This window comes from Polyodon spathula, chromosome 3, assembly GCF_017654505.1.
Source record: "Polyodon spathula isolate WHYD16114869_AA chromosome 3, ASM1765450v1, whole genome shotgun sequence".
Taxonomy (NCBI): Eukaryota; Metazoa; Chordata; class Actinopteri; order Acipenseriformes; family Polyodontidae; genus Polyodon; species Polyodon spathula.
The window spans coordinates 7,371,621-7,390,485 of NC_054536.1; the positions used below are offsets into that span (position 1 = coordinate 7,371,621).

The window sequence follows — 18,865 nt, forward strand, 5'->3', positions numbered from 1 at the left end:
CACCAAAACAAAAGAACTGAGCATTGACCAGTGAAATAAGCTCTTCATAAAACAAAGCTGTAGACAAAGGGATATTGCAGAACAAGACAATTTGTTGGAGTGCAGTGTGACGGACATAGCATCGTTATGGAGAAAAAGCTTAACTCCTCTTGCAAGGTCAGGTAAGGTACCCATGGAGCAGGACTGTGTTTTATAAGAGGAATATCTGCACAGATGCCTTAATACAAATATCACCATCCAAATTCAAACAAGCTAAATCACACCCTGTGCATCTTTTAGACAGTGTTTGTGTTCAATTACAAAATCCCGTCCCTCTTTTTATACGTGTTGGGTAATATTAGGGGTTTTTCGTGTCCGCTTTTCCGTGGAAACCACATTCCTATAACCCCCTTCTCAGGCTTTTTACTGACTGAAACACCAAAAAGAAAGACTCTCCTTTGCTTCAGCAGACTACTGGGAGAACAGATCTATATTTTTTTGGACATTCTGGTGCTTATTTAGTACAACAGTCTTGTTTCTTGTGCAGATCAAATAGAAAAAGCTTATACATTTAAACACGGTTCTTTCCCAATTCGCATTAATTTCAGTTGCTTTAACAAGGCTATGTTAAGTAAACTTAACTCCACATTTTATGATGTGCCCATCACCAGAATTATGTATTTTATTCCTTCTAATGTTAATTTAGCCTGTTTTCAATACATTTGTAATATTTTCCATTCATATTTTAAACTTTGGTACAAGCCCTGTGTGAGTACTAGACTCCTCGCAACACAGTGTCTTCAAAAGTTACGTTTTCTGTGTATTAGTAAGCTGATGAAGTAATGAAGGATTATATTTCATTGATGTTGACCATAGAAAAAAGTAAATTAATGATGCTTGGTGTCAACAAGTACAACCAAATCCTTCACTGAGCATTAGCGTTATCCCGTGACATTGATGAAACTGCTGCCAGCCACAACATTGGGATCGGTGCCTGTGCAGTATGCTGCAGACAAACAGCTAGACAGGAATGAGCTAACAAATGCAGTCATTCATGCTTATATTACAAAAAACCCTTTTGGTAATGTTTATCATTTTCTTTTGTAATATTAAGCTAAAAGCCTTAGATCGTACTTGGGCAGAGTAAGAGAGGATGTCCTTGTAATTGAACATGTTTATTTGAGTTTCTATATACAGTACAGTACATGGGCTTTGTAAAACTTAAGGCTATAAAAAAAAATATATATATATATATACACACACACACACGCACATACGCACTACCTGCATCCTCCACTGGTTTGCCTTTTTAATTGCATTACGTTTTCTATTCCAGATTTGACAGCTGATAGGAGTGACTGGCTTTCTTGCAATGGAAGCTTGTCACTGTCTGTTTTGTAATGAGGTGCTATGGATTAGCATTAATAATCCAGTCGGTGGAGAAATTGGATATGGCCTAGAAAAGCCAGATGGAAGCGATACAGAAAGGTCAAAATAATCTGTCTGGTGGGACATTAAACAGGGCCTCAGTGCTCCTGAGCAGGCCCTCTTAGCACAGTAACACAATATTGCTCTGTAATCTCCCTTTAGCAACTTCACCAGATGCATGTTAGTTTACTTAAACCCTTGACCCTTTGGACGATTTATGCCCCCTTTCTTTTCTCTCCTCCGGCACAATACAATGGTGAACTTATTTTAAATTTTTTTTCTACTGATGGAATTTTCCGAGCTACCAAACCAGGGCACAGTGCTAAAGTTACACAATCGTCTTTAAATAGCCAGCAAAAAAAAAAAATAAGATAAAAAATATATGAAAAATATTATAAATAAATTTGTTTCAAACCTAGCACACTGTATTGTTAAAATCTTCATTTAAAAGTACAGTAGCTTAGTGGGCTCCCGAGTGGTGCATCCGGTCAAGGCACTCTGCACAGAGTGCAGAATCCGCCCTGTAGCTGGGAGATTGGCAGTTTGAATCCAGGTTATGACACTGCCGACTGTGGCTAGGAGTTCCCTGGGGCGCACAATTGACCAAGCGCTGCCTGGGCGAGGAGGGTTCAGGTCGACTGGGGAATCCTTGGCTCAATGCGCACCTGCGACCCCTGTGACTAGCTGGCGCCTGCAGACCTGCCTGTTTTCAGAGGATGAGAGTGCTTGTCTTCATCTCTCAGAACGGGGTTTGCAGCGGTGAGCAGTGTTGAATAATTGGGCATTCTAAATCGGGATAAAAAATCGGCGGTAAACTAATCGGCGATTCCAAATTTAAAAAATAAAAAAACACAGTGGCTGGATAGAGAACCAGGAAAAATCCATGGTCTAGGGCTGGTTTAATAAGTAGATGTATAATTTGAGTTTAGGAATACAGACCTGGGCTTCAGGGTCAATGCTACCAATAGTAAAGATCCCATTATTTAAAAGAATATCAGTTGTTCCAGTGCTCCACATAATTCTAACCTTAACTTCCAAAATCCCCTCCCCAAGGGCTGATATTACTAGAAAGAGAGGTCTATGAATCTAACTGGTAAGATGTGTGTCTTTTGTTTATGAATGAATAAATTACTTATGCTTTTTTTTCACTTTATTTATATATATATATATATATATATATATATATATATATATATATATATATATATATATATATATATATATATATAAATATATAAAACAATCCATTCAATGAAATGGATATTCTTGTATCCCTAAAGTTTTAGAGACCACAGTCACAGATGGATATAGTATGTGGCTATTTTGGTAACCTCTGAAACCTTGCTAAAATTCTTTAAATGCCATAGTTACTTCATTAGGAATGTTTGACTTGCCCTCTTTACAGTAAAATGAGTATTTTAATCCTTTTTTGGCTCTTTGGAAAACTGCTATCTTCACCTGCGTGAACTTGCTGATGTCATCATGCTTCAGCCTTTACTGGAAAAGAACATTAACTCGCTAGCTGTTTATTTACTTTTCTCCATCCTTAACAAAACTGTGAAAACACTAATTTAGCAATACTTTAACAGGGAGCAAAATGCCCCAGTGGACTGATGGATTAAAACAGTAAATGTGTCCTGTGGAATAGTTCCTACTTGAAAGACTCTCAGCGATAGTAATAAAGTTCGCACTGGACACAGAGCAGGTACAGCTTGGTGTTGCTTGGGTCTCAGTAATAAAGTTTGCACTGGACACAGAGCAGGTACAGCTTGGTGTTGCTTGGGTCTCAGCGATAAATAAAGTTTGCACTGGACACAGAGCAGGTACAGCTTGGTGTTGCTTGGGTCTCAGCGATTGTAATAAAGTTTGCACTGGACACAGAGCAGGTACAGCTTGGTGTTGCTTGGGTCTCAGCGATAGTAATAAAGTTTGCACTGGACACAGAGCAGGTACAGCTTGGTGTTGCTTGGGTCTCAGCGATAGTAATAAAGTTTGCACTGGACACAGAGCAGGTACAGCTTGGTGTTGCTTGGGTCTCAGCGATAGTAATAAAGTTTGCACTGGACACAGAGCAGGTACAGCTTGGTGTTGCTTGATTCTCAGCGATAGTAATAAAGTTTGCACTGGACACAGAGCAGGTACAGCTTGGTGTTGCTTGATTCTCAGCGATAGTAATAAAGTTTGCACTGGACACAGAGCAGGTACAGCTTGGTGTTGCTTGGGTCTCAGCGATTGTAATAAAGTTTGCACTGGACACAGAGCAGGTACAGCTTGGTGTTGCTTGATTCTCAGCGATAGTAATAAAGTTTGCACTGGACACAGAGCAGGTACAGCTTGGTGTTGCTTGATTCTCAGCGATAGTAATAAAGTTTGCACTGGACACAGAGCAGGTACAGCTTGGTGTTGCTTGGCGATCTCAGCGATTGTAATAAAGTTTGCACTGGACACAGAGCAGGTACAGCTTGGTGTTGCTTGATTCTCAGCGATAGTAATAAAGTTTGCACTGGACACAGAGCAGGTACAGCTTGGTGTTGCTTGGGTCTCAGCGATAGTAATAAAGTTTGCACTGGACACAGAGCAGGTACAGCTTGGTGTTGCTTGGGTCTCAGCGATAGTAATAAAGTTTGCACTGGACACAGAGCAGGTACAGCTTGGTGTTGCTTGGGTCTCAGCGATAGTAATAAAGTTTGCACTGGACACAGAGCAGGTACAGCTTGGTGTTGCTTGGGTCTCAGCGATAGTAATAAAGTTTGGACACAGAGCAGGTACAGCTGGTGTTGCAGCATAGTAATAAAGTTTGCACTGGTACAGCTTGGTGTTGCTTGGGTCTCAGCGATAGTAATAAAGTTCGCACTGGACACAGAGCAGGTACAGCTTGGTGTTGCTTGGGTCTCAGCGATAGTAATAAAGTTTGCACTGGACACAGAGCAGGTACAGCTTGGTGTTGCTTGGGTCTCAGCGATAGTAATAAAGTTCGCACTGGACACAGAGCAGGTACAGCTTGGTGTTGCTTGGGTCTCAGCGATAGTAATAAAGTTTGCACTGGACACAGAGCAGGTACAGCTTGGTGTTGCTTGGGTCTCAGCGATAGTAATAAAGTTCGCACTGGACACAGAGCAGGTACAGCTTGGTGTTGCTTGGGTCTCAGCGATAGTAATAAAGTTCGCACTGGACACAGAGCAGGTACAGCTTGGTGTTGCTTGGGTCTCAGCGATAGTAATAAAGTTCGCACTGGACACAGAGCAGGTACAGCTTGGTGTTGCTTGGGTCTCAGCGATAGTAATAAAGTTCGCACTGGACACAGAGCAGGTACAGCTTGGTGTTGCTTGGGTCTCAGCGATAGTAATAAAGTTCGCACTGGACACAGAGCAGGTACAGCTTGGTGTTGCTTGGGTCTCAGCGATTGTAATAAAGTTTGCACTGGACACAGAGCAGGTACAGCTTGGTGTTGCTTGGGTCTCAGCGATAGTAATAAAGTTCGCACTGGACACAGAGCAGGTACAGCTTGGTGTTGCTTGGGTCTTCTCCTGCTAGCCCTTTCGTGTGCCTCAAACCTTTAAAGATTACTGTGTTTGCAGCAATACTGGCATTTGTGACATGTCCACTTGGAAAATAGAGCCATCCAAACCTTTGCTAACTTCTGGATAAAATAAGCAACCTTCTATATAATAAACTTGGCACCGTCAATTTATGACACGACTGTTATTATTAATCTTTCCTTATTCGCGTTTGCATTCTTTAACGCACACTTTTATGCTTTTACAAACTGGCTCCCTTTTTTTTCCAGTGAAGTGTAGTTTTTCCATTTTATTAGTGACCCTGCCAAAAAATTCTGTCACTGGAGGCCTGAAGAATCTATGAGATGTAAAAAGCGCAGTAATGGCTTTTAAATAGATATGCACATTCTTTAACAGACAGGCTGTCTATTAGATTTTATCCGGAGCAGTCAATAAAGTATTTAATCTAACATCCTCCAAGAAAATTCCACAGTAACTAACCAGATACTTTGAAACTAGTAAACCAGATGTCATTCGCTGGATAAAAACAGATCCCACCACCACAGCTTCTTCTAATTTGATCTGATTTGAAACGGTATTTATCATTACCCCTTATAAGAGGGGACTGTGTTTCACAGCTTGCAGTGTTAAGCCTAATTATAATCCTGATATGATAACAAAACTTTGTTTGTTAAAGGGTGCATACAGTAGCCCCCCCATCCAGGCAAGCAGTACTGCCACGGAGCCCTGTGCGACGCACAATGGGGTCTCCGTAGAATTACTGGATGACTTTACCACATGTTTATTGTCTTGGATATCTGAATTGGACCTCTGTTTTCATCAAAGCCAGTGGCTGTTTAAATTAATAATTTTACCAAGATTAGTTCTGGCATTGTATATGGGCTGTCTAGGTTGGCAGCTTCTTAACATTCAGAGAATGACAAACATAATGCTTAATGTTTTATATCTAGAGCAGTAAAGACTTAGCGTGGGGATTTGAACACTGCTGCTGCACTGTAGCTTAGCCAGTGTTTCTCAGAAGTTCAGGCTACCTGAAACGCTGTTTTTTTTGGCATACAAGAATTACCACAAAAAAAAAAAAAATAAATTAAGGTTTAAGTGATTTCGTATTTGAACTTTGACAGTCATAAGGTGAGTAGTAGTAGTGGGGTGGCATGTGTAAAATGATATGTTCCATTTGTAAGTTATTTTGTTCTGGGTATGTATGTGTGTTATGGATGTGCGTTATTTAATGTGTGAATGTGCACAGCTGCTCCTTCTGTGTTCTTCTCAATCTAGGTTCTTCATCTCAAGAGGTTTAGCCAGTTAATGTATGGGTATGGTGTTTATTTTATTTAAAACACAGGGTCCTGCTGTGAAATGCAAATGTACATTTTCTGAGAATTATAAAACGATTGAAACATTTGATGTTTATGCCATCTTATTCCTCTCGCGGGGGCGGGTGATACAACTTCGGCATTTACAGTTGTATTTATGTGGCTGCATGTATACATTTATTGAGGAAAGTTTATTATTGGGGGATATTTTAAAAATTAAGAAAGGCGATACTTCTCTCCAGGGCAGTTTGTACACGCTACACGTTTTCTCTGTCTGAACCTGTATTTGTAGAAGTCCAATACTTTTTTTTTTTTTTTTTGTTGTTGTTTTGATGTTTAAATGATCAATTGCTTTAATGAGCCAGGGCCCTTGAACGCTTTCCACGCGGATGTTTCTTTTGTTAACAGAAACCCCAGCTACCCACACTTTCCGTTTGCACGGCACCAGACTTCCTAACCTTCTCTCCACTGGGGTATTGAACTTGGGGGGAAAAAAAAAATGATAGTATTACATTGCCTTTCAGATTCATGAGAAGCTCCAGCACTATGAGAAGCAATGCCCATCACCTGTCCTTCACACTGCAGCCTCCTTGGCGGAAGATGTAAGTGTCCTTTGCTTTAATCACTGTACCCCCCGACCCCCCTCCGCCAAAAAAAATACAAACAAATTTCAAATCTGGTTCACAACCAATGAACACAGTCAGATGAGGGTTTGCTTCCTTTACATTTTATAATTTATTTTTATTCCAAAAGCAGCTGTCGGTGCTGGCTGTTGACTTTAGTCGACTTTGATTACTTGCCTGCTGCAAAAACACTGCATCTAGAGAGCCCTTGTTCAGCTTTAGCAGCTCTGTAATAGAAAATCCAGGGCAGAACTCCTCCGGGAGAGTAGGAGTGTCAACCCAGTGGTATTCTGGGCAACAGAAAGACAAGAGGAATGCATAAGAAAAATAAAGATGGATGAGGGAACCAGCCCACTGACTGGACAAGAAAAAAAAAACACAAAAGAAATGAGGCATATGAAATAAATAAAGTGAAAGGGCTTGTCGTACAGTACCTGTAATATTGAACTGTAGTGATTTATAGATACTTAAGACTTTTCCCAAATTACCTTCATATTCCCTTAAATAAATTATTGAAATAGCCAGCATTGATGAAGTGGTTTTTCACCCATCCCTATCTCCCCCTAAAAAAAAAAAAAGATGGACTTGCAGTCTCTCTGTTGTATTCACTGTTCGACTCCATCAGAAGAGGCTTCAGAGAGAGGTCACTGGTGCTCAGTACTCAACTCCACAGCTCTTTTGTGTCACAACAGGAGGCTTACTGTATTACAGGTTATGAGAAAGTCGGTTGAATTCAAGTGTAACCAGTGTTAGATTCTGAGCTACGGCCAAAGCTATTTAAGGAAGAGCTTGTGCGCTGTTAAATAACAGTATAGGGTTAAACATTGAACACCTTGATGATGATGATGATGATGAAACTGAGAGTTGTAAAGCCTGAATTGATTAAACTAAGTTTATAAAACTTTCTAAATTGGTTTTCTAACAAGTGTGTTTTTGTTTTTTTTAATACTTAACATTATTTGATTAAAAGAGGTTATAAAAAAAAAAAAAATGCAGTACACATTGAATTAAGTATACAACTTCAAATTTGGAGCCAGTTTTGACACTCCGCGAGCTGTGCAGATACCCGTGGTGTGCAGCTTGAATTATAGGAGTGTAATGGAGTGCTTGTCTGTCGATGCAGTACTGCCACAAAGTGGTTCAGGTGAACTCCTCCTAGCCCATCCAGTCCCATCTCCACCCAGCAGGTGTGGCTGTTGGGCCACAGTTTTGAGGACCTTATGACTAAGTATTACGTTTAATGCATTCCATATGATATTTCTTCCAAATATAAAATGTAGACTGTCGTGAGCCTTAACCAGCTGTCTTAAGCCAATTCCTGTTGGATAATGTTTCTGTGGTTCTGACTGTGGGCAACTGACATTGGTGCACCTGACAGCCCCTAATGAGGTGTATACCTGGATACCCGAATATCCTTGCCCCTCTCCATTCTTAGTGAGGTTAAACGGGACCAATTACAGTGAATAGCGAGGCGGGAGGAGGGGCTTCAATCCAGCGTATTCAGGCTTGCAGCCCAGTACACTAACCACATCTATTTCAAATAATCCTCTTCACCATTAGAAGAAAAAAACTAAACCAAACCCATAAAATAAAATGAAGAAATACTCACTTTTTTTTCCACACAGTTCTAACATGTTTAACCAGGTTTTTTTTTTTTTTTTTTTTTTTTTTTTTTTTTTTTTTTTTTTTTTTTTTTTTTTATGCCACCAGAAAAAGCTCTTGTAAATTACTTGTGCGAGCGCCTCTCTCATGTAAGCAGCCAAGGTTTGATAAACTGGGGAGCGGGTTGCCAGGGAGTGCAGAGTGGGAATCAGCTGTGCTGCTGTGGGCATCAATCAGTGTGATGTCTGCTTGAGGAATGCTGAAAATGGAAAAGTACACAAAGCTAGACCGAGCTGCAGCGACGGGGAGAAGGAAGGTGGATGATAGGTTTTGAGTCACAGCTGTACCTTTCATTAAACCGTCCGTCTTACCTCAGCAGAGTAATTAGTCACCCCCAAATGTAGACAGGAGACAGCGATGGGCAGATGTAATGGCTAGTATGATCATATATTAAAAATCCTTTATTTGGAATCTGCCTTCGTCTTTCCTGTAATATGTAAAAGTGCAAGTTGAACCACCCAAACACATATTTCTTTATAATATTAGATTGGCACTATTTACTGTTTTACATTTAACTTTGCCCTGGGCTATTGTTATTGACATGGGCTAGTAGGTGACAGCCTGTTCCCCACTGCAAGCCCTTTTTCTTTCCCTTCTTGGAGTGTGAAATTATTTTCACCACCTCCTGCTGAAAACTGTTCTACACAGACGGTGTCAAAAGTTTCGATCCTGTTTTTGTACAAGCGGGTCTTTGTCTGCAGGCAGCAGCCCTTCTTTGAAATGCAGTGCTGGGATTTTCCCTGGCTGTAATAAATCAGACTGTGATCTGGACGTCTCTTCTGCCAGATATGATTACTGTGGTTAGTCTGAGCCTAAAGGCCTGGCTTAAATCGGGTCCACTGAGGGCCAGCAGAGAAGAGCCGTGATTGATGGTCTGTTTTTCTTCATGCTGGCTTCTGTTTGAACACACTGGAAAGTAATAACCTTGAACAAGATAGATTCTGGGTTGTCAGTGACGCACTGGGTAAAACAGTGCTCCCGCTAATGCTCTTTGTGTCAATTCAACCTCTCTCACAGCTGGCTGAGGAGCTGCAGAGCAAGCCAATGGACAGCGAGACTCGAGAGCTGCTGAAGTTGCTGTCCAGACCGCATGTCAAGGTGAGGAGACCCTCATTGCTGCACATACAGTGACAAACACTCTGCCATATCAGGAAAGGCATTCTACACAAAACATGCAAAATGGGAAACAAATGGGAAAATGACTAGAGGTCAGTTCTTGTGGCAGCCCTCTACTGTACTCAAAAGGCTACTTACAGTAAACTAGTAAAAGGGGTTGGGTAGACAGTGGCTATGCATCCCTCTTTTCTAATATTATATTTACAATATTCATGTCCAACAAGTCCTGTCTTCTGTCTTCTTGCAAGTGATGTGTCCTGCCCTTAGCCTTGGTTCATATTCAGGAATGAAAGCTGTGGTAATATTCGTATCCATTTCATAAATAAATACCATAAATGCGCTTCTGAATTGGTTCCCCTAGATTTCTGAATATATGGCACTTATTTTAAAAGGATTTCCCTCGCAGTCAGTAGGATGAGGTTTGTGTACTGTATTAATCCGTCATAATAAATATATTAGGCAGCTAATTAGGTAGCGCTGTACTCCCGAACTGTAAGAAATGAGATTATTCTTGTCGTCTCAGCTTCTTATAATGATGTCCAGCCAGTGAGGATTAGAAACAGCAGTCTTAAGGAGATTGTAGACTAGACTACAGGGATCCTGACTACCCCTGCTTATACAATGAGATTATTGTGTAGCTCGAGAGAAACAAGCAAGAGTTCTGAAGTACGAACTCTGTTAAAATGGACCCAAACGTGTGGGTAAATTTGGTTCATGAACAATCTTTTTGACCCCACATTGTGTCTCACAGGGAAAACTTTATTGGATCAGTTGTTAGTTACCTCATATATATAAATTTACTTTTGAAGATATTGATGAATCCTCAGAGGTTAGACTCCTTTCAAATAATCTACCCCCCTGCCTGGCAGAAGGTTTGGTTTGCCCTTTGTTAGGCTTTGTGCTGCTCAACAACTCTTTCTAAACTAAACACAAACATCTTTCAAGGTAATGTTAGAAGATTTCAACACCTGTAATCAGTCAATAAGTAATGCATCACATGCTGCAGTGTAAGGTGGTGTAACCCAGTGATGATAGCATTTGATTCAGGGTAAGACCACACAAAAGTGGTGTTTTTAATCTCTAAGAGTCAGGGTCATGCATTTAATGTAATTCAGTTTAATTACGCCGACATATTACATTTTGTCTGTTGGCTTCTGTTCCATATAATCAAGGCTGAGCTGCAGCCCATTGTGTGAGACCACCCTAAGATGCAATAAACACCAAGCCTCCATGTAGGTGATAATTACAGTTTTTGTACGGATAATTGTTTTGAACTATTTTTTCCACTCTTGATCAAAATGGGTTAGTGTTGCACACACCCTTTTGTTGAGCAAGCATTTGTCAGCATCCTGGATTTGCATCCCTTTCTATAAAGTGCATCTGTACTACCCTAGCAAAAACACCACAGTGGACTATATAGAATACTATAATTTGTGTATACTGCGCACCTTGTGTAGCTCCTAATATTTGCAAAAGCGTACACATTATACTCTGACTATGGTGTTCTTTAATATTGAGGCTGTAATAAACTACCTGAAAAAGATCCAGGACTATACTGAGTTAGAAAAAAATCTAGTGTAATCAAGGGATTAGTTCACTGTAGTAACACAGTGTTATGGGTTGTTTCACAAGCTGATTGTCAATCACTATGGGCTCGTTTCACAGACCTCAGATTTAGCACACGGCTTGGACTAACTAATGTTACTTTAACTACGGTAATCCAAGAAGAGTGCTAATCAGGGTCTGTGAAACCAGCCTCAGATCCATCATTGTGCTGCATTTATAAAAAGGAGGTAAGCGTGAGTTTGTGTGAATGGGGAGAATACAGATTTGTACAATCTCCCAAGTCTGTACTTTATTAGAACAAAGTTTAATGAATGAGGCTTATTATATTTGAAGTCAGATGCACATTTAAGGAAATGTACGGTTTGGTACTGAAGTCTTTTAAACCGCAAACCAGAAGACACAGTAACAATTATAGCAAAGTGTTGGACATTATTCAAGCACATTGCTCTGTTCATTTAACTGGTCCCACCTGCAGCTGTCTGGGTACATTCGGATACACCTTCTATCCTCTACAGTGCTGGGGGTGCTGACAGTCCATACAGTTAGCAGTTACTAAATGGCTTCCTAGCCAGCACTCAAATATGTGTGTGTGGCTGCTGGAGAAACAACATTGTAAAATGAAGTTTTCCTTGAAGCCAAGAAGAAATGTTGATTGAAAGAGAGTCACGATAGTTTTCCTTCAGGGATGTAATAAAATAGGAACATTTAGAAAAATATTTCAATAGAGTAGGGGTTCTCAACCTTTAACAGCACAGTAAAAACAAATAAATAAAATACAACTTACATTTAATAGTGCTGCTGATGTCAGTCAGCGGGAGATTTGAGCTTACCTCGTCAGAGCTAGGCTCAGTGGTCGAAAGGGAGAGTCTTAAGTTATCTTCAACATGGAGCCGATTTCAGTATTTTGTTTTCAAGGCTGCAAGTTTGGAAAATCCAGCTTTGCACAGGTACGAGGAAGCAGGTAGGAGCACATTCACTGCTGCAGTAGAGAGCTGAGGGAATTCCTGTGCAGCCGAGAGCCATAAGTGTGTGAGAGAACAGGTGCCAAAAATTAGCTACAGTCTGTTGTCGCATGTCAGCTCAATAAACTGTTCTTCCATCTCCCCGGAAAGATTGGTTGAACCAACTGAAGTGACGAACAGATCACGAACCCGGACAATTGAACTGCCATCTTCCTGGAAGTAGTTGCTGAACTGTTGTTTCAGTCCTGGGACATGTTCATCAATAAGGGCTTTAAGATCATTGTAATCCACACTTCTGTGTAAGGAGCAGGATATTTGGGTCCTTGCGTTGCATTGATGCTTTTAATGAGTTCAGACAGTCAAAAATATCAAGGAAGTGGGGGCTCCCGAGTGGCGCATCCAGTAAAAGCACTCGCGTAGAGTGCAGGATGCGCCCTAAAGTCTGGACGTTGCCAGTTTGAGTCCAGGCTATTCCTTTGCTGACAGAGTACAGGAGCTCCAAGGGTTTAATCTCCTCACGTAGATCAACAAGGCAAAGAAGTAGCTCCCTCTCAATAGCCATCTTACTTCGGTGTGAAATAGTAGGTGGTGGTGATCAGATCCAATTTCCTGGCACAGAAACGAAAATAAACGTGCATGAAGTGGCTGTGCTTTAAAAAATTGATCATCTGCACCTATTGTTGCTTAACAGACTTCAGTGGTTCAGGAATTTTCTTCGCGGCCAAGGCTTCTCTAAGTATCGTGCAGTGTGTCCATTTTGCACGGGGCCACTTGCTGAACTCGAGTGACTAAACCACTCTGCTTTCCCGTCATGAATCGAGCTCCGTCACTGCAAATCCCAATACATTGATCCCAATGCATACCTTCACGAATGAAATTATCTAACATTGCACATATTTGTTTGCCGGTTTTGCGATTTGGAAGAGGTCTGCAAAAAAGAAATTCCTCCAGAAGTGGCTCTTCATGTACAGATCTGACGTAAATGAGCAGTTGTGCAGCTCCAGTGATATACGTTGTCTCGTCAAGTTGTATGGCATAAAATCTACTTATCATGATGTAGTTAAGCAGTTGACATTTCACATCACTGGCAAGTTCTGGAATTCGGTGATTCACTATCATTTGAAAACAGAATTTCACCAACCTGCACGGTAGAGCTTTCCCCAAACATAATGGAACAAATGTCATTTGCAACTGGCAAAGTCGGTGTTTCAGCTATGATGTACAGCTTGCAAAGTTTAGCAATGTGGTATGACATGACATGAGAAGCTTTGAGAAACTTGGCAGACACTGTGGAATACTTGCTTATAATAGTCATCTGTATTTTTATGTAATAAAGATTTGAACCCGGGTACCTCCTGGTTACAAGTCTGTTTCTTTAACCACTGGACCACACAGCCTCCTTATAGACCCTTTTCCTGATAAAATGCATCAAAGTTTCTTCTGAAAAAGTCGAGCGGCTTATCGGTTCAGTCCATGTGGTTGAGTCTGCAAATGTTTCAGGCTTCAGGTGTCATTAGCCATTACTTCACCACAGATGACACACTGAGGACATGGTTCTCCTGCAGTTCCAGCAAAGGTAAATACAAATTCCAAGTAACTTTCTTCATATTTTATAACTTTTTGTTTTTTGGATGATGAGGATGAAGCTACACAATCGCTCTGCCTTTTTTCAAGCACCACAAAATGATCCATTTTGTGTACTGAACAGTGTGCAAAGTGGTGGGTAAATAATGCTTAAACGTAAACTCACCTGACTGGTTCTCTGCTTTAAGCGTGGTTTAAAAAAAAAAAAAAAAGAAAATATATAATACTTTCTAATATAATAATGTAATAATAATACTAATGAGTGTGAATTTGTAGGAATCACATTTAAAGTTTTCAAAATTTGTATTAATATTATTATTATTATTATTATTATTATTATTATTTATTGTTATTATTATTATTATTATAATACTTGAGAACCACTGGATTAGAGGGAACTCGTTTTGTAAAACTTACGATCTCCTAGGACTGGCACTTGATATAATGGCCTTTTATATCTCAATCAAATAAAACACAAGCAGATGGATAGTTTGAATAGTAGCTCTGTGTAATAGTAACAGTATCAGTCTTATTATATTTGAAATTAGCCATTTATTGGCATGAAAAAGAAAACAGCACTGCAAAAACTGTTTTTTACATTACTTGAATATGAAAAGACACATTAAACTATATTACACTAAATCAAACAAAGGTTGATTCAGACAGTTCTAAAACTCACTTCATAAAACAGCCCTCTTAGAAAGGAAGGGGTATAAAATTACTTCGGCCAGCACAATGGTGAAAAGAAAATTGTAATAAAATTGTATTAGACAGCAGATCACCTATACATGCGTGTCTTCTCAAAACATTTTTAAAGGCGTAAACCGTCTTCCCAGATGGTCTGGTAACTGGTACTTTATCAGATGTAGTCTTTTTCACACTTGCTTTTACCACATGCATTTCTTTGCCCTCTGCATATCTGGGTATCCCTGAGGAGACAATTGAGCCTTCAAATATGTGTATAAATACAGTATATTTCATTTGCAATCGGTCCCATGAACGCAGAGTAGTACGTATGATTCATGATACTAATTTACTTCCAAGCCTGCTGAAGTGCAGGGGAGGGATAAAAACATGAAAAATTGATTTTACAAGAGAGACTTGCCAAAGAGAAACTGCAGTCAAAAGCAAATCTTAAATCCCAATCACCTCAATGTATCAAAAAGATCAACCTTCAACAAAGATGTAGTGCATGAGGAGCACTAAGTTTTAACCAGGTTAAAGTGGAGAGCATTCTCTGGAACAGGAGCATGCATCCATTAGAAAGTCTTTCACAGGTACTCTATCAGAAATCATTTGGAATGTCATTCTGTGATCTACTGTCACCTTTTGTATCACCCTATAAATTTAACCCATTTTGTTTCATAGTCGAATCAAACCTGCTGAATAGTGTTACCTTAACATATTGAATCACATACCGCTGTTGTAGTTTTCCATATATTTTAATGAAAAAGTGACAAATTAAAAAATGTGACATTGTGAAGTGGAACATGAAATACTGTACTAATAGTAACGCTTTCGCTAGACTTTTGTGGCATCATTTTGTAGTTTTTTTGACTACATGATGTTAAATAAAAGATCCAAATTATGTTCATTTTATTATTATTATTATTATTATTATTATTATTATTGTTGTCTCAATTCTAAAATTCTAGGTCACAACTCTGCCCCATACTATTTTTCAAATTTTTTTTGTTATAGTATATTACCTATTCTGGGGGAACATAAAAAAAAAAGTTGATCAAGGCAGGACAGCTTCCGATGTAACAAACTGGCAAGTACGGGGTTAATTGAAAAGGCCATTAGCAGGCGCTCCTTAACCTCAACGAAAAGGGCCTGTCAAACAGAAGTCCTGCTGTGAAGGTTGGTTGCATTGCATGTAAGAGCTCTCTTCTGACACAGTCTTGGGACTGTGCTGTTGAAAAAGGTAATGGGTGATTGGCGTTTCTGTGAAGCCGAATTGTAGTTATGTATTGAAGAGGGCTAGTAACATTGGTGCATGACCAGGCTTGCTTTTAAAAGGGCTGTGTTTGTTCTGCATTGCTTGCCTGCTACAGTACAGCAAGATGATGGAGGATTACTTCTTGTCTGGGTTGTGTTTGGAAATTCCACCCTTATCTCTCCATTAGAGTTGCAGCTTTCTAAAACAATACAACTTGAATTCATTGTGCGGTTTGAAGTTTTTACTATAATATCAGTAACTTCAGGATAAATATAAAGATTCAATAGGATTATTTCAGCCTTTTTCTATCATCTGTTGTTTTTTTTTTTTTAATTAAGTAGTGTGTATAGATATATATAAAATCTAATGGAGTTTTTGTGTACAGTTTGTGATGTTTACAATGCAGCAGCAGTATATTTGCCAACAAACAGGTTTCAAATATACTTTATTGATTCAGTTTTAAAACCTATTGCTGTGACCGAGTGCTTTTGAAATGCATTACCCATGTAGAAAACTAATAATAAATTATTAAATTTTATTTAATTGTTTTATTTTTTTTTACTGAACCTTTACCTTTTTATGAAGTTTGCTGCCGTTCCAAGTGGTTCTTATTGCAATTTGAACTACTTTTTTATGGTGCTTTCACCTGAGTTCAGACATTGCTGGATCGTTCTAGTCGCCTGCCGTAGAGAAATGTAACAGGGGCTTGATCAGCCAAAGTGCCTTAATAGAAGTAAGATCCAGAGATCCTCCACTTTCGATCAAGGTTGCTTTTGTTTTGCTGGCAGTGCACTACTGTGCACTAGAGGGCAGCAGTTCTTGCTAAAATAGACACCCTGGCTGTTCAAACAGCTCCTAATCTCCTAGTCAAAGAACTGTAATACAAACTGTTTATATATATATATATATATATATATATATATATATATATATATATATATATATATATATATATATTATAATAAAGCATACTATTTGTAACACTTTTGCTCTTTCTTTCTGTTTTCCAGAGTTTACTTTCTGTCCACGACACAGTAGCTCAGAAGAGCTACGACCCTGAATTGCCTCCTTTGCCAGATGATATTGATGATGATGAAGATTCAGTGAAGATTATCCGCCTGGTCAAGAACAAGGAGCCACTAGTAATTCAGATTCAAGTTTTTGAGACTAATCAAGTTACAGTAGCTTTTAACTGCATTGACTCTTACCATAACTCCTGACCAATTTATATCCAAAGTCATTTTACATGTATTGATGCACAGTATTGTTCTTTGCCATTTTGGGCTTTAGTGTTTTTCCACAAAGGAGCCTTAATTTGAGAATATGTTTGTTAGAAATGTAAATTAGCTCATGTAAATAGTGAACGTACTGCTGCAGCTACATTTAAACCATCACAAAATACTGTTTTTACATTTTTTTTTTTTTTTTTTTTTTTTGCGGGAAAAAAATACTATTGAATTTTGAAAGTTTACATCTTCAGCTGTAGTTATTTACAAAATATACTAGGCAAGTAAAATATGAATTCAGTAATAATCCTCATTTGCTTTGTAGATCCTGCTATTGTTATGACCAAAGCCCCAGAAGATCCATATATAGAGTACACTCCAAACTCAACCCAAAACACACACGCACACGGACACACACACACGCACACTGGTAAATGGCATTTTTAAAAGTTATTTATAAAATATAATAGCAGACATGCTGAACAGAAGAATAAATCAAGTCTTTAGATACCAATCAAACAGGTAATTATCATTCTGCTTTGTTCTTTCCACATCATGTTTCAGCACAAGTGCTTATGCTGATCCCCCAGGCCTCCAAGATCCTGGTCTCTGAGTTCAGTACAACTGTGGTCAATCTGGCCATTTCAGAAACACCTCTCCCACCTTTTTAACAGCATCATCATTTAGCAAATATAGATTGTTCCTGTGACCATTTTCTTAACATATCTATGTTTCAACAAACTATTCACAATGTTGCCTAGTAAGATGCTGGAGCTCTCAGAGTGTTATGTACAGCAGGTATTGCAATTAAGGCCAAGTCTCACTGAAACATTTAGTGTAATATTAAAACAATTGTTTTGTCACCTTGGAACATCTATCGGAAAATGTTTTAGACAATGATTAATGTGATCTGTTTTGTGTTTTTAAAGCTCAGTGGAAAAGCATTTAATCACATTGTAAGTTGTTACTTCTCACTGGTTTCATGTTGTAAAAAAACCATTGAGCCACATTTGGAGGATGAACACATAAAGGATTGATTGAAGATGATGTAATGTGCATGCCCCTCCCTGTAAGACATGGAGTACAGCACTTGTTTAACATGGGTTATCAGAGTTTGTGAAATGACTAAAACTGGCCCCCACAGGCGTAATTACCAATGACTATACTGTGTGTATGTGTACAAAGGGGGAGGGGGGAAATGTGGCAGCTTTAAATAACATAACTGTTTGGGGATGTAGGAGGGCTTCCAGTTTTATTTAGTGAGTGCAGTTTCTGAAAACAAACAAGGAATCAAAGATGCAAACTAGAGCAAACCATTAGATTGGTAACAAATTTTAATTATAAAAAAAAACAAAACAAAAAAAAAACAACACGAACATGGTTACTGGTAGTCTAGCCAGTCTTGTTTTGGCACACTTGTGTTGGTTTCTCTATACAAACTTTCCATGCATACTGCAACACTGTGTTGTGAACATTTAAATTAGGGGAGCCCTGAAAGATAAATGTATAACAACAAATACATGTAACTTTTTTATGATCAAATGGCCGACAATATATCATTAACACAGAAGGGAGCCAGACTGGTGAATTTATTATTGCACCCAAATCAGTTTTGTATGAAAATTGTGGAAAGTCCAGAAGCTAATCACTTAGCAAGAATACCTTTACAGCTACTGTAAGAACTGACTGTACTGTTCACCTAATATCATGTGTACCTTTTAGTTCAGAGCACACACAAGTAAAGAGACATGCCTTTTTAAATGTTCTGATATCCTCCTGTTAAAAACATGAAGGAATGGCAAAGTGATTTATATTTGAACAGATTGAAACTCGTGGCATCATTCTGGGGATTGAGATAACTTGGCTGCCTCCTCAGGGATCTTGGTTAGATTGCCTCGTTTCTCAGTGATTCGTCCATTTACTTTATTGTGATTAGATTGATG

General features: G+C 39.1%; 1 protein-coding gene across 7 annotated transcripts in view; it reads left to right on the top strand.

The window, feature by feature from the left end:
• The window catches only part of LOC121311720 (MAGUK p55 subfamily member 7-like), a 128,862-nt gene that overhangs the window by 60,444 nt on the left and 49,553 nt on the right, over nucleotides 1-18,865 (top strand). For 6 of the 7 annotated variants that reach the window (XM_041243987.1, XM_041243990.1, XM_041243991.1 and 3 more), the window contains exons 4-6: nucleotides 6,766-6,843; nucleotides 9,544-9,624; nucleotides 16,707-16,838. In XM_041243987.1, coding sequence (XP_041099921.1) covers nucleotides 6,766-6,843; nucleotides 9,544-9,624; nucleotides 16,707-16,838 — 291 coding nt within the window. The remainder of the gene's footprint in view (nucleotides 1-6,765; nucleotides 6,844-9,543; nucleotides 9,625-16,706; nucleotides 16,839-18,865) is intronic. The other variant, XM_041243993.1, reaches the window with a different exon arrangement.